This window comes from Aphidius gifuensis, linkage group LG1, assembly GCF_014905175.1.
Source record: "Aphidius gifuensis isolate YNYX2018 linkage group LG1, ASM1490517v1, whole genome shotgun sequence".
In the NCBI taxonomy this organism is placed as follows: Eukaryota; Metazoa; Arthropoda; class Insecta; order Hymenoptera; family Braconidae; genus Aphidius; species Aphidius gifuensis.
The window spans coordinates 21,378,443-21,393,767 of NC_057788.1; the positions used below are offsets into that span (position 1 = coordinate 21,378,443).

The 15,325-nt window shown below is 24.1% G+C and overlaps 1 protein-coding gene across 8 annotated transcripts in view; it reads left to right on the forward strand.

Annotated features, from left to right (window-relative positions):
- Positions 1–12,220, forward strand: part of LOC122851687 (guanine nucleotide-releasing factor 2) — a 28,825-nt gene extending 16,605 nt beyond the window's left edge. The window contains exons 2-15 of one of the 8 annotated variants that reach the window (XM_044151082.1): positions 3,076–3,526; positions 3,596–3,832; positions 3,899–4,084; positions 4,145–4,464; positions 5,223–5,339; positions 5,414–5,727; positions 5,913–6,114; positions 6,587–6,610; positions 7,473–7,668; positions 7,753–8,288; positions 8,377–8,391; positions 8,511–9,330; positions 9,398–9,529; positions 9,598–12,220. In XM_044151082.1, coding sequence (XP_044007017.1) covers positions 3,076–3,526; positions 3,596–3,832; positions 3,899–4,084; positions 4,145–4,464; positions 5,223–5,339; positions 5,414–5,727; positions 5,913–6,114; positions 6,587–6,610; positions 7,473–7,668; positions 7,753–8,288; positions 8,377–8,391; positions 8,511–9,330; positions 9,398–9,529; positions 9,598–9,736 — 3,689 coding nt within the window. In that variant the 3' untranslated portion in view covers positions 9,737–12,220. Of the gene's footprint in view, positions 1–3,075; positions 3,527–3,595; positions 3,833–3,898; positions 4,085–4,144; positions 4,465–5,222; positions 5,340–5,413; positions 5,734–5,912; positions 6,115–6,586; positions 6,611–7,472; positions 7,669–7,752; positions 8,289–8,376; positions 8,392–8,510; positions 9,331–9,397; positions 9,530–9,597 lie in introns of all 8 variants that reach the window. The other 7 variants (XM_044151072.1, XM_044151135.1, XM_044151102.1 and 4 more) reach the window with 7 other exon arrangements.
- The last annotated feature ends 3,105 nt before the right edge of the window (positions 12,221–15,325 follow it).

The following is a 15,325-nucleotide window of genomic DNA, read 5'->3' on the forward strand; positions in this document are numbered from 1 at the left end:
AAAGAAAAAATAATGAATAACGAATAAAGAAAAAAAAATTAGTATACTATACATGTGCATGTATACACACGCATGTGCGATCTGAAAACAGAAAGAAGATTGCAAAATTTTCGCAGAATACAGATATACGACGTAAGATTACTGGCGATTACATAAAATTTTCAAAGATTATCGATGATTATAATAGATTACAAGAGTACTTGAGATTACAATGATTACACAATTTTTCTGTAATCATTTCTGTAAGATTACAAGAGATTATTGAAAATTCTTCTCTCGATGTACACCAGATTACACAAGTGACTTCCCCCTCGATTTTAAATAATAAAATTTGATAATTATAATAAAAATTATCAACGTGTTTATAAATGTATGAACAATGTTGATTTGCAATCAGTACGCCGAGAGGCATTTAAAAAAAAAAATTCAATCGGGTCACATGATTACGTTTGGCTTTCATGCACCTGGAAAATTCAAATTATGTAGATGAATAAAAAAAAATATCCATGCATTGATGTTGAACCCACAAAAACGGCTTTTCATTCTGTATAAAATTTTTTTCTCTTTCCACTTTTCCATTAGTTTTCAACATGTTGGCATGTTTTGCCTGCGGTTACCTCAATTTCAATTCAACGAACATATTCCTCGTTAGCCAAATCCTTTTATACTGATTTGCCAGAAAAAAGTTTTACAAACCATTGTACTGATAATCTAACAAGCTCATATTTACAAAGTTTTGTTATTATATTTAAAAATTCAAAAATGATGTACATGCTGATAGATGCTTCTGTTAAAAAAAAAAAAGACAAAACAAAAAGATTGTGAGGCAAATGGTTGGCAACAAGATTTCCAGGTGATTATTTACACTTAAAAACTTGAAGACCCTTGTGTGCCTTGGCAAGAAGACTATTTCTTGTATTAAAAAACTCATTTTATCAACTTGATAAAGGTTATCATGTCTTTGCTGTTGTTCACATCCTAAAAGCCATGATACTCTTAATGCAAAACCAACTTCATAATAAATTTTGACATTGAGCTATTTTTAATTATCATCATCTTTGATCAAGTCTCAACGTGAACAAACGCATGTATCAATTTAAAACTTCATTTTAAAGTTTTATATGCATACTTTTTACATATTAACTTTTTTAATATTTCACCAAAAGGTAAAAACTTTTTATGTACTTCAAAGACTTGATAAAAATCAATCAATCATTCAACTTTACGTTGACATTAAAAAAATATATTTAAATTTATCAAAGATTAATATCTTTCTATGTACTTTATAACATGAATGATGAGAGAAAAAAATTTCAATTTAAAGTCACATGAATAAATCAAAAATTCAATTTACTTGAAATGATAGTTGAATAATTTTTTTTTTTTCATATATGTTTTTAAATGAAAATATTTGATAAGTAAATTCAAAATATTTATACTTCATTTTCCATTTTAAAATAATAAAAATCCATATATATGCTTATAGCTAACCTGGAGTTCAGATTCATTTACCTACATCTCTCTCTCGTTCAATTATGTACCCTTCCAAATCAACGGTATTTCCATATTAATCCAATTTGATGTCTATCTTTGTCACTCACCCACAGGTAAATGCAATTTCAGAGTTTATGCAATTGCATAAGCCCTTAACCCTTCACCCAATATTCACCCAACAATTCTCAATTTCAATAAACTTCACACTGTTTATACACAGCTCAAGGATAAATTTAAAAATCAAATTTTTCATTGTTATTGTTAATTGTAATTTCTTTTTCAACTTGATGTTATTTAAATTTTAAAAAAATATATAATTTAACAGTTTGAGTTCTTCATCAAGTGTCATAAATTTTTAACTAAATAAAAAATTAATTAAAGTTCAACTGTTTGTTAAATTAAATTAGTGACTAATATTAATTTTATTTACTTGATAAATTATAACACTTGTTATAGAACTGAGCTTGAAAATTTATAATCAAATTATTAATTTTATCATCAAAGTTGATAAATATAATTTAATTATTATTAAAAGTATTGATTAAAGGAAATTTTTTAAATATCTCAGTATTGATTTTATAATATTTTTTGTGTTATTTTAGTGGCCACATATTTATTCCACACCAGTGTCATTCGATGAACCTGCTACTACATTTTATCATGTTGAATATATATATTTATTATCGATCACGAGTCACACTGTTGGCTCTCATGAAAGTATCACACTGTTGTTTAATGTCTACGTGAGAGACGACAATAACGACATCATTATATTAACACTTTATTTGCGTGTAGGTGTATGGCGTTAAATGACTTTATATAAATATACATACACAGCTCTTGTATATGCTATGTTACCCAATATAATATTGTCAAAAGTAATCGAGTTTTTTATCATCCTCATTTACTATACAACTATCTGATCCAATATTTAATATACATCATCAAAATTTAATCCAAAAAAAAAAGGCTAAAAGCTTAATACAATAATAAATATATTATTTTAATCCTTTAAGGTTTTTTTTTTTTTTGCTTTGCTGTAACATTAATATGGAGAATGTTCAACAGTGATAAGGAAAGTCTTAAATTATTCTAATGAATATTAATGCAAAGAGAAATTTCATGACAACGTTTGATTTCATTAATTTTAAATTATTTCAATTCACATTAAACATTCAAGTAATTTTATATTAAATTTAATTAACAATTATCATTATTTGATAACAATAATTCACATCTGCTGATGTAACTCTTCACGTGCTGACACATGTTTTATATGATTATTTTTTTTTTTCTACTTAAACTTGGATAAGTAATTCGATTTTTTTTTATTGTATTTGTGCCAAGAAAAAATAAAGAAAAAGAGATCTACGTGATCTGGCTACGTACCAATAATATAAAAGATAAAAATCATAAAAAAGACAATTATTTTATAAAGCTTGTCTACAATTTATTATATATCTAAAAATCGGTTTTCATAATTCCTTAAATCGAAATAATATATCTATCTATTGTTGCACTTGACTGTTATGTATATATTATTTATTTTAATTCACATTAATTTTTGATTTATAATTGCAGAAGTCGAGGAGAGACCAAGTGGAAAAGCACGTGGTGGTAAATTAGCCCGTCGTGCTCGTTCATTTAAAGAAGATTTTCTCGAAAAGCTTTCACAAATGAGATCTCCTGGAGTTAATTCAACCAGTACTGGTAGTGGTGGTGGTGTTGTTGGTACTGGTGGTGGTGTTGGAAGTAATAGTACTACAGGAAATAACACAATTGTTATGAGAACTGGATCACCATCTTTACCACGAGTACCAAGAGATAAGCCACCAGTTGGTGATATTTTTGATAAAAATCCATTGAGAGATTTACATATACATGTACGACAAGTTCAACTTGCATTGCTACATTTTCGTGATGTTGTATCAAAAAAAAAACTCGAAATGTTACCGGGTAATGGTACCATCGTACTTGACACTGTCACAACTATTCATACAGTTCTTAAATCATATCTTCTCTATGAAAATAGGTATGTTTTAAATATTTAATTTTGATTTATATTTCAATTTGTTTTTTATATCTTTTCTTTTTTTAACAGTTCAACACTTGGTTCAGCAACAAATCAAGTTTATCAAGCACTTGCACGTTTATTAAAACTTTGTGATGATGTATTACTTCATGGTAATCAAAGTTCACCATGTCCAGCTTTAGATGCTGATAATGTTAGTCATGTTATTGGACTTGTTGAAGATGCTGTTAAAAATTTGGTATCTCTTGCACATGAAAAAATATCAAATAAACAAAAACCAGCACCAATTAATATTAACAATAATCGGTAAATATATTATGTGAATATTATTAACAATAAAATATTTAATTATATTGATTTTTTGTTTTTTAGTACATCAGGATATAATACAGAATTAACATCTCAAAGAAATTCTTTGCCTGACATTCCATTGACACCACGAGAACGACAAATACTTGAACAAACAGCTGCAAGTTCAACACTTGTACGTAGCTCACATAGTACAGAATCAATACTTAGAGATTCAAGTCCACCACCAAAGCCACCATTTCCAGAAAGGTAAATATTATTAAATAAATAATTTAAATAATATTTATTAATTGTTTTTTAAAATTACAGAACAAATTTATATGATGAAACAAATGAATCATCATCATCAACAACAACACCACCACCACCACCATTACCACCTAAAAAAAGAACAAGAGCACAACAATTACTTGATGAATCTGATATATTATTGTCATCAAGTTTAGATCGTGTCTCGTTAAGAAGTCGTTCTCCTGAGGATTCATCATCACTATTGAGTGCTTCAGCAGGAAGTTTAGACTCTGCACTTAATCACTCAAGGGACGAAGATGAAATACGTGCAATTATGGGACCAAATGATGAATCTTTAAATGACAATATGGATCTAAGTCTCATGGCAACAATACATGGTAAGAATTAATTAATAAAAAAATCATAAATAAATAAAATGAAAATTATAATTTATTAAACATTACGTAATTTGACCTTAATGATTCAAGAAAAAGATTTAGATTGTCGGGTTTTTTTTTTTCCACAAATGTTTCGATTATAGGGACAAAATTCTACTAGTTAATTTTAATACTTTTTAACAGCTATGATTTTATCGAGTATCTATGTAAAGCCATATATGCGTATACCACTTTTTAGTTTAGTTAGTCATCAAGAAAAAAAACACGTAGCTATCAAAGTAAAACTGAGGTTTTTTCCATTTAGTCTCTTTGAATGTTCCACGAGTGAACGACAAATAAACGAAAAAATTCGTGTCCTTGGTTTTTTGTTTTTTTCATATTAAAATACTTTCAATTATCTTTATTTTTATATTTTTTATTTTACTTATTACCTTGACATTAGTGTCAAAAAAAAAAAGATATAAATATGGACAAAAAAAATTTACATAACCGCTATAATGTTGACGCAATATTCATTGAATTGAGAAATATTTGTTTGGGTATATAGGCTATTAATAAATTTATAAAATTGTTTTTTTTTTTTTTATTTGCTTTGAGTGAGTTTCTCCATTAGTATCGCTTTTTAATAATATTGTGTGATAATACTAATTAATTAATTACGATTTGAGATAGAATAATTTGGTTTTTTATGTTTTTTTTTTTTTCAATTTGTTTGAGTTAATATGGAATTACTGATGATGTTTTTTTGTGAACTCTAGGTATTCAGGTAAATGGTACAAATAATGGCAGTTGTTGGGAAAATTCAGAAACAAATTTACCAACTACAATGTTGTTGGGACAACAGACACCACATGAAACCGTCAATCCTTTTACTGGTGAGATAATTTTCTTTTATTTATATTTTTCTTTAACGAAATACTTAATCAAATGATTTTTTTTTTTAAATCAGGAATTGAATGTAAAAATGAAAGATTATCAACACAAACACAAGAGTCTGGTTTTGTATCAACTCATTCACAACGTAGCTCATCACAAAGTTATACAACTGCATCAAGTTTTACATCAAAAAGATCATCACAACAAAGTAGTGTTAGTTTTAATTCACAATCATTCAGTACACAGCAACAATTATTTTCACAACAAAAACTTGTTGAAAATGAAAATTCAACAATGATTCAAAGAATGACAACAAGTTCTAAAAGTGCAAGTGTTATATCTACCAGTATGACTGGAAATGGTGATCCAACAATTCTCGATAAACTGGTAAATGTAGGTGTTGTGTATTTCATTATTATTTTTTTTTATTATTTTCATCTTCCCACTGATAAAACAACTGGTTATTCATTTTTTTATTATTTTATTTTCATCATTTACATACATATATTATACATAATAATTATTTTCATAACGTGTTTTGCATTATAAATTATTTATTTTTAAATTTAAAGGAAATTGATGAAAATACTGATTCAAATGGATTACCACCAGCATTACCAGAAAAAAGATCTAAAAGAAAAAAAGAAAGACATCCATCACAGTATGATAATGTACCAGAAAATGAGCATTTATCAACTTGTAGTTTGCATTCAAATTCAGCTGATAGTCCTGATGCAAGCAGACCACCTCCATTGCCCCTGAAAAAACGACACAGTAAGTCAATGTTATTTATGATCGATAAATGAATATTTCATGTCAATATTTGAGTAAAGATAACGATTATTAAAAAAAAAAAAATTGTAATAAAAAACAATAATGACAACGTCATTGTGTTCGCGTTAGTCGTTGTGATATCATTACTCAACTGCTGTCATTCAACCATTTAAACGTAAGACAAAAAAAAATTTATATATATATTTAAATAATTTTTTAAACTATAATTTACAAAAGAAAAAAAAAACTAAGACTTGCAATTGACACGTTGCAGACAATTTAGATTGACACAATTAATTAATGACAAAAATGAAAAAAAATCGTCTGCTTCGTTTTTCATTGTTAAATTGTCTTATGTAATTAAATAATAATTATTTTTTCTTTTTGTTTATTATTTTTTTTTTGTAATTGTATATTAAATTTATCCTTGTGATTAGGATTTAAACTGACGTTTATATTTTGTATCCCTCAGTGTTCCAATCGGTGGCATATTCCGGTAAGTGGGATCACGCCCACACGTTTATTTTATTTTTTTTTTTATCATACTATCATTTATACATAAATAATCTTCAACAGCAATTAGATAAAAATTTAAAAAAACATTTTTTTTAAATAAATTAAAACTCACTGTTATTTTCTAAAGTCGCTAAAAACACACACAACGCGACAATCCAAGCTTGAATTTTTTTTTTCTTTACGCTTTGCAGCATGAATTTTTTTTGTTTCTATTGTTATGAGCCATAGCTTATGACAATAGACAAGTTGTTTTTATTTACAATAGAAAAATAATATAGTTTAATTTGAGCTTTGACTGTAGATTTTTTTTCCATTTTAACGTTTTATTTTATTTAGTTTTGGTTTTTTGGTTTTTAGTATGCTTCGCGTTGATTTTAATAATTTGATGAAATAATTATCAAAATTTTTTAGAGACTCGTTAATCTTATTTTATTTGCGATTAAAAATAGTTGATAGGTAATTTAGGATATCTTTTATTTGATTATAGAAAAAAAAAACTAGTTAAAGTCTATTTTAAAATTGAAAAAAATTTTAATTTAAAATACTTACTGTATATTATATCCATTTGCCCAATTGACACAAAAATTTTTTCATTTTTATTTTTCACTTTCTACACGTGGACACGGTTTTTTAATTTTCCAATAACTCGTTGATTATTTTTCAAATGATTTTCATCAAAAAAAAAAAAAAAAAAGAGATAAAAAAACATTCATCTATAATTAAAGGGAAAAAAAAATTGTTATACACATAAAAAAAAAAAAAAAAAAACAATTAGCATAACTATTACATACACTAGACAATCTTAAATTAATTATAAATATTTACTTTAAAAAAAATTTCAGTAATGGCGTATATGGAAATGTTTGGAAACTGTTCCCACAGTAATAATGATTTTATATCTGGTATTGGCACAAGACACTCAGTTGCAGCATACAATTCAATGCAAGCCGAATGGCAACAGCATGAAATGGCACTTACAACAACACAATCATGCTCATCAATGGTACACACAATGACAAGTTTACGTGAAGGAACTGGGTAAGAAAATAAATAAAAAAAATAATTACAACTCAACTAATAAATAATAATTAATTTAATATAATTGTTTTTTAATTATTACAGTATGTCAATCAACATGAGTCCATTAATAAAGGATGCATTAAATCGTTCTAGTCTACCACCAGCATTACCACCAAAGAGATCAAGATCAATAAAATGTAATATAACACCAACACAAATATTAACAAAACCAACAATAAGCATGCAAAGTATCAATACACCAGATCCACTTATAACATCAACACCAGTCAAAGAAAAAAGAGATGAATCAAGTATTGAAAAAAATGATAAAACATCACCAGTTATATTTAATTTCAATAATAATGATAATATTATTAATAATAATAATGACATTAATAGTAATAATAATAATAATAAAAATATATCATTAGAAGTATTACCAGTTAGACCAGAAAGTAAAATATCAATTGATGAAAATACAGTTGAATTATGTGATACAGAACAAGACAATGAAATTCTAAATGAATTAGAAATAACAAAATATCTTGTTGTTAAAAAACCAGAAGAAGATGGACCAGATATACGTGGTGGACATCCAGATGCATTATTAGTTCATGCAACTAAAGCAAATAAACATGGTAAAGTATTTATTTATTTTTATTTGTTTTAATTTGTTTTAAACTTGATTAATAAAATTTATTTTTAATTCATTAAATGCTGCACTAGATGAAAAAGAAACAGGTTGGTAATTATTAGTCAAGTTGTTGATAAATTTAAATAATTTAAAAAAGATATAAATAAATGATGAGATAAAAAAGAAAAGGAAATATAAAATATTAATATTATAAATTTATTTACAGATTTTTTATATCAAGAGGCATTTTTGACAACATACAGAACATTTATGTCACCACTTGGATTAATTCAAAAATTACATAAACGTCATCAACGTTTTTCAACATCATCTGATGTTGTTAAACAACGTGCAGCACGTGAAGCATTTTCATTACTTGTTAGAGTTGTTAGTGATTTAACAATGTCAGATCTTGATGATATATTATTAAAAACATTAACATCATTTTCACAACAACTTGTATGTAGTGGTGATTTAACAATGGCAAAAGCATTAAGAGTTAAAATACTTGAAAAATATGCACAAAAACAATTACAATCATCACAACCAATATTATCATCATTAAGTATATCAACAAAACAAGCATCATTGCTAGATTTTAAAAGTGAACAAATTGCTGAACAAATGACACTATTAGATGCTGAATTATTTATGAAAATTGAAATACCAGAAGTATTAATATGGGCACAAGAACAAAATGAAGAAAGAAGTCCAAATTTAACTAGATTTACTGAACATTTTAATAAAATGTCATACTGGGCAAGATCAAGAATACTTGAACATCGTATGGAAAATGAAGCTAAAGAACGTGAAAAATATGTTGTTAAATTTATTAAAATAATGAAACATTTAAGAAAAATTAATAATTTTAATAGTTATCTTGCTTTATTATCAGCATTAGATAGTGCACCAATTAGAAGATTAGAATGGCAAAAACATATTACAGAAGGTCTCAAAGAATATTGTGCACTTATTGATAGTTCAAGTAGTTTTAGAGCATACAGACAAGCACTTGCTGAGACTCAATCACCTTGTATTCCTTACATGTAAGTTAATTATATAATTTAATTAATTTAATTATTTATTTATCAATTTATTATTATTTTTTTTCAGAGGTTTAGTTCTTCAAGATTTGACTTTTGTTCATATTGGAAATAGTGATTTATTACCAGATGGTACAATTAATTTTTCAAAAAGATGGCAACAATTTAATATCGTTGAAAATATGAAAAGATTTAAAAAAGGGTAAATATTAATTAATTTTGAAATTTAATTTATATAAATAATAATTGCTGGTATTTTTATTATTTCAGCACGTATTCATTTAAAAAACATGAAAGAATAATAACTTTCTTCAACAACTTTAGTGATTTTTTGTGTGAAGAAGCTATGTGGCAAATATCAGAAAGCATTAAACCACGTGGTGGAAAAAAAAATCAATCACAAAATTAATTTTTATATTAGTTTAATATAAAAATAATATATATCTTTTATTTTATTGATATACTTACATATCTTATTGCTTATAAAAAAGCATAATAAAATAAAATGATAATCAATTTGAAATTTTATCTTGTAGTCAATTTGTTTAACAGTCATTAAATATTAAATTTCATGTTATTTGCATGAATTTCGTAGACTTGTTGAACAATTTTAAATAGTTATTTAAAAAAAAAAAAAACCGTGATTGGAATCATTTTTATTAGCGTAATATCATTGACAAATTACACCAAATTAAAAGCCTATAATAATATTTAAAAAATTATACATATATTTAATAATAGAAAATTGTATGTAAAAAAAAATTATCGTCGGGATATTTAAAAATATTTTTTATGATTAAATTTGTTTTTATTTTTAATTATTTTTGATTATAGTTAGTTATATTTTAATGGTCAAACGACAGTGTGTTGTTGATTACAAAATAAATAAAAAAACAAAGATAAAACACCAATTATGTTGATTGATGTAAAGCCATTGAGGTCTTCCATAATTTTTTTTATGTAGACACATGATGGCACGACTGAGACCAACAGTTAAATATCATTTTGTTAGGAAAAAAAATTGAAACTAATAATAAGAAAAAACAAAGAATAATAGCTGATTTTTAATTAATTTCTTCTACTTTTTTTTTCTACTAAGATTTTAAATTTTAAATTTCAAAATTATAGTACTATTGTCTACATGTTTGAAATTCCAACTAGTGAAAGATAAAATAAAACATGAATTTTTTAGTCATTATTATTTGCTTAGTATTGATATAGTTGAATATTTAAATTAATATTAATTAACAAATAAAGCTACAAAATATTTGACTGATAATGTCAATCCAATTAATAGTTAATGGGCTATTTTATTTATTAATAAATATATATTTATAAAATAATATACATTCAAAAATGTGTCAAAGTGGAAAATATTATTATTGTGAAAAAATTTTCGTGTATGTGTGAATGTCAATGTTGCATGAATTTATTAAAGCTAATTAAAAAAAACATATAAAGACCATGCTTTAAAGAAACTGAAAAATAAGCAATTATTTATTATTAATTTTTAAAATATATCAATGCAATTTAATAATTAATTTGCTTAATTAACAATTAGAATTAGAAAAATTTTGCCTTGCGAATATTATTATGTAGTTAATTATCAACTTACAATTTAAATAATAAAAAATTAATATAATAATTTATAAATATAATAACAATAATAGAAAATAATAATTGTCTAAATTAAAAAAATGAATACCGTCAACAGAAACACCAGTTAATAATATTCAATGTTTTTTTTTTAGTATTAACAAACAAATAAACTCACAAGACACAATTAAAAATTAAGAATTTCTTTTTTTTTTTTTTTGGCTTGATTATATTCAAATAGCAATACGTAGATAATTAATAATTTACTTTTTTATTTATTTTTTGTTTAAATTAAGTATTTAAAATACAGCCAGAAAAATAAAAATGAAAAAAAATAGAAAAAAATACATTGTTGTTAGATAAAAAAAAAAATAATTTTGTTATCAATAAAAAATTTTTTGAATCTTTTTGCTGAAACATTACAAAAATGCCTATTAATTTTTCTAATCTGTATTAAAATTTGTGCATTGTTGTTGTAAATAGTAATTTAATAGTATCAATTGTTTCTAATGCTTATATTTAATCGAAATAATAAGAAATATGAATGATATGAAAATTTTGTGAAAATAAAATTTACGTTTTATGAATGGATTAGTTGTCGAAAGCCATATATTTAAGTTTATACAACCATTGTGATGTCATATTAAGTTGTAGGATAGTTCTCTGTATCAAAAATCTTTATATCGTTTTTATTTAATTGAAAAAACATAAACAAAAAAAAAAAAAAAACAAAATAAAAAAGAAAATATTAAATAAACAAAATCCTCTCCTATCATATTTTTAATTTATTTATTTCTTTGCTCATATGCAAATTGTATATATTATTTTTTGTTTTTACTTTTAGTACACAACTTTAATTACTTTGTGCATTAAAAAATTTATTATTTATTGCAAACTACCAGCTTTGTTTATAAATTAAAATTAAAAAATAAATTCTTTTTTTTCTTCTTTAGATTAATTTATTTAATCTTTAAAATATTTATAAATATTTAAATAATAAACTTGATAATGAATTTATTTTTTAATAAACTTTTACTGTATGAGTGCTGGCATTTATAATTATAGGATAATAATTACTGATGCCTCGTGGTTAACATATTATAAAATCAACAAGTCATTAATTTGTAATTACTTAATGACTGTTACACACGGAAAATAAAAAAAAATAATATAACATGCGATATGTTTGTTATTATAATTACATGACTAAATATCCTGGTCACAATATATCCTCAATAAAATTATTTAAAAAACTTTAATTCAAACTGATTCGCCTGCATCAAAAATTTATTTTATGAAAGGGAGTCTGTACGAGATGATGATATATGACTGTGATGACCAAAAAAATAAAAAAATATTCATAATTGAAGCCTGCATTTTTAAAAAATACATATGTCATTTTGGTTTTATTTTAATTGTTATTTTTCAAGATTAATTATTATAATTTTTCATACAAATAAGTATGTATTAGTAAAAAAATTTCTATATAGTAATAATGTAGAAATCAATTATAAATTCAAAGACGTATTTCAAAGATATTTAAAATGGTTATACGATAAAAATATCATTTAAATGATAAAAATAAAATATTATTTTTCAACTATTTGAAAAACATATTTACACATTTTTTTAATATTTTACAAAAAAGTCTGGGATATAAAAACGTTATCATAATCATGGTTGACAAAAGATAAAAAATAATCCAATCTCTTGACAAAAAGTTTCAAACACATATTTAAAATAAAAACTTGAAATAATTTTTTTTTTAATTTTCAACGACCTAATTTTAAAAATATTTCAAGTAATAATATAATCATTATTATAACTAAGATACTTAATTAATAATACATCAGCCACGCTTCGCGCAATTGCTACAATTTAATCACACTAATTGTATGATTTTGGGTATAATTTACATTCTTGATTTTTGCCTTTTTTTTCGAATAAATTCATTGCCTCACCAACTTATATTAAAGCCCATGAAAAAATAAAATAAAAAATTATTATCAGAAGACATTATCAAGTCTCTTCTTTAAATAGAAAAATTTCTAATGATAAAAATAAAAACTTGAAAGATAAAAAATTCAAGGAAAAAAAAAACCATTCAAATATTAAAAAATAAATATGTATTGAATTTAATTTAAATAAAAAATATCAATGCCAAGTTTCCTATATGTTATTTTGAGTATTAAATAAAAAATTATTTATCTAAGTTTTAAATTAATTACATTTGTTTTTGGATTATATATAAAGTGAAAATGTTATAAATTTTTTTCCTGATGCCTTTGGCATGAGAACCCATAGCTTCAATAATAATTTGATACTCAAAATACCAAAGTGGTTTCTAAGAGATGCCAAGATCAACCTGAGTCAAACCAGAAAAACCGGCTGTCATCCACCTACGACTCCTCTTTCTCTTTCTTTTCCCTCTACAATTTTTTGGTTGTTGAATTGTATATGCTTGGGACCAACTGACTCTTTGGGTCTTATTTATAGAAGTATGTATATTGTATTATAGTATACCTTTTCTTGAAAGTTCATATCCATATCGTTCTCACTTTGAATCGTTTGTAATATATTCTCACTGGCTTTATTTACAGTGACATTCTTAGTGTCTCTTTTGGTATGGCTGTGTTTGGTAAATTCACTTGTTGAGAAAATAAAAAAAAAAAACTTTCTCAAACAAGTAAGGTTCAGCAATATTGTCATGAAAAAATTTTTAAAATTTTAATATTTATTTTTTATAATAATTAAAATATTGTTGATAAAAAAAAACTAATGATCCTTTAATTGCTGAATCTGTTTTTTTTTTTAAACAAATGGCAAAAAAAATTTTAAATTTTTCTAACGGTTCTCTTCAAAATCTCACGCAAGAATCTTAAATATTTCCGTTTACTCCAAATGATTTGACATTGGAATATTTCGTCTACATCCTGCTCTACAACCTGTATAATTTATATATATTTTTTTTTAATTTTAACATTATACTCTAAGCATTTGAAACAAGCAGAAATTTCTTTTCGTAAAACAAAATTATGAGATAACATTTTTTTCGAAAAAAATATTTGTAATAAAAATTTTGTCAAGGCTAAAATTTGTAAATAACAATAGTATAAACTATAAAATATATATATGTTAATAATTTAATATTATTATTAAAAATTATAAAATATATATATAAAGTAGTCACTTACACGTGGTTGATTTAAAAATAGATTAATTTTCATCCGGTGGGGGCTTGTGAACGATTAGTAATTCTCAACATCACTACTCCTATTTGTGTATCATCATTTGCACTGTGTTGTCTACATGCTAATCATATACATGCATGTATCAAAATGAAATAAATAAAAAATAAAATAACTACTATTTGAGTGTGAATTTAGGTTAATTTATTTGATCCCAACTACCAAGTAGACTTGCTCTCAATTGAGGGCCATCTTCTTTTCTTTTTAATTTATAATATAAGAATAATTATAATTCAAAAATTATTTTACTTAATAAATATATTTATGAAAAATTAATACTTAATGTATATTGTATTTCATATTTGTATTTTTACAAGTATCAAATGTTTAATGCGAGATATGAGTAAGTGAATCAATGCCGACTTGATTTTTAACTTCTTTGTTCTTTACAATGATGAAACTTGGAATACTTGGAAGACATAGGAGGTATAAAGACGAGACAGTATATATCTTATTCCAGAGATGAGAGATCCTAACATGCTTCAGATAAAGAAAAAAAAAAAACGACAAAAAACAGATAAATTTGAAATAACGCTGTGAAAATTCAGCCAGGATTCGAACCTGAGATTTTTGTTTGTTGGCTAGTTATGCACTTTAATTTATTTTAAATAAAAAAAAATTGATATTCAAATATCACTATTAAATTCAAGCTTAGAAAATAATATTTTTTAAGATAAATAAATATTGTAATAATGTGATTTTTATATAACATAACTTACAACAACAAAATCAATCAAATATAAATTTTTTTTTATTATTTAAAACAATAAAAAATTATACCACATTGACGACAACGTCAATGATAAATATTTTATTTTTAATAGAGATCAAATTGCTAATAATTATATATGATATTTCAAAGGGAAAAAAAAAAAAAAATGACATTTGATCATTGAAGGTCCAATTAAAGTGACTCAGTCATCTGTATATATTATTAATAAAATATACAATTAAATAATAAATATAAATAATTATATAAATTTTAAAATTTTACATTGTAAATAATTAAATAATTGTATTAAAAAAATATTTCAACACATGAATTGTGTGTCACCTTGTGTTAGAAATTTAATTTTTTTGTTATTTTATTTTTAGTCACAATCTTATGACTCGATATGTACACTTGGTTTCTTTTGAGAGAAAAAAACCTGTTA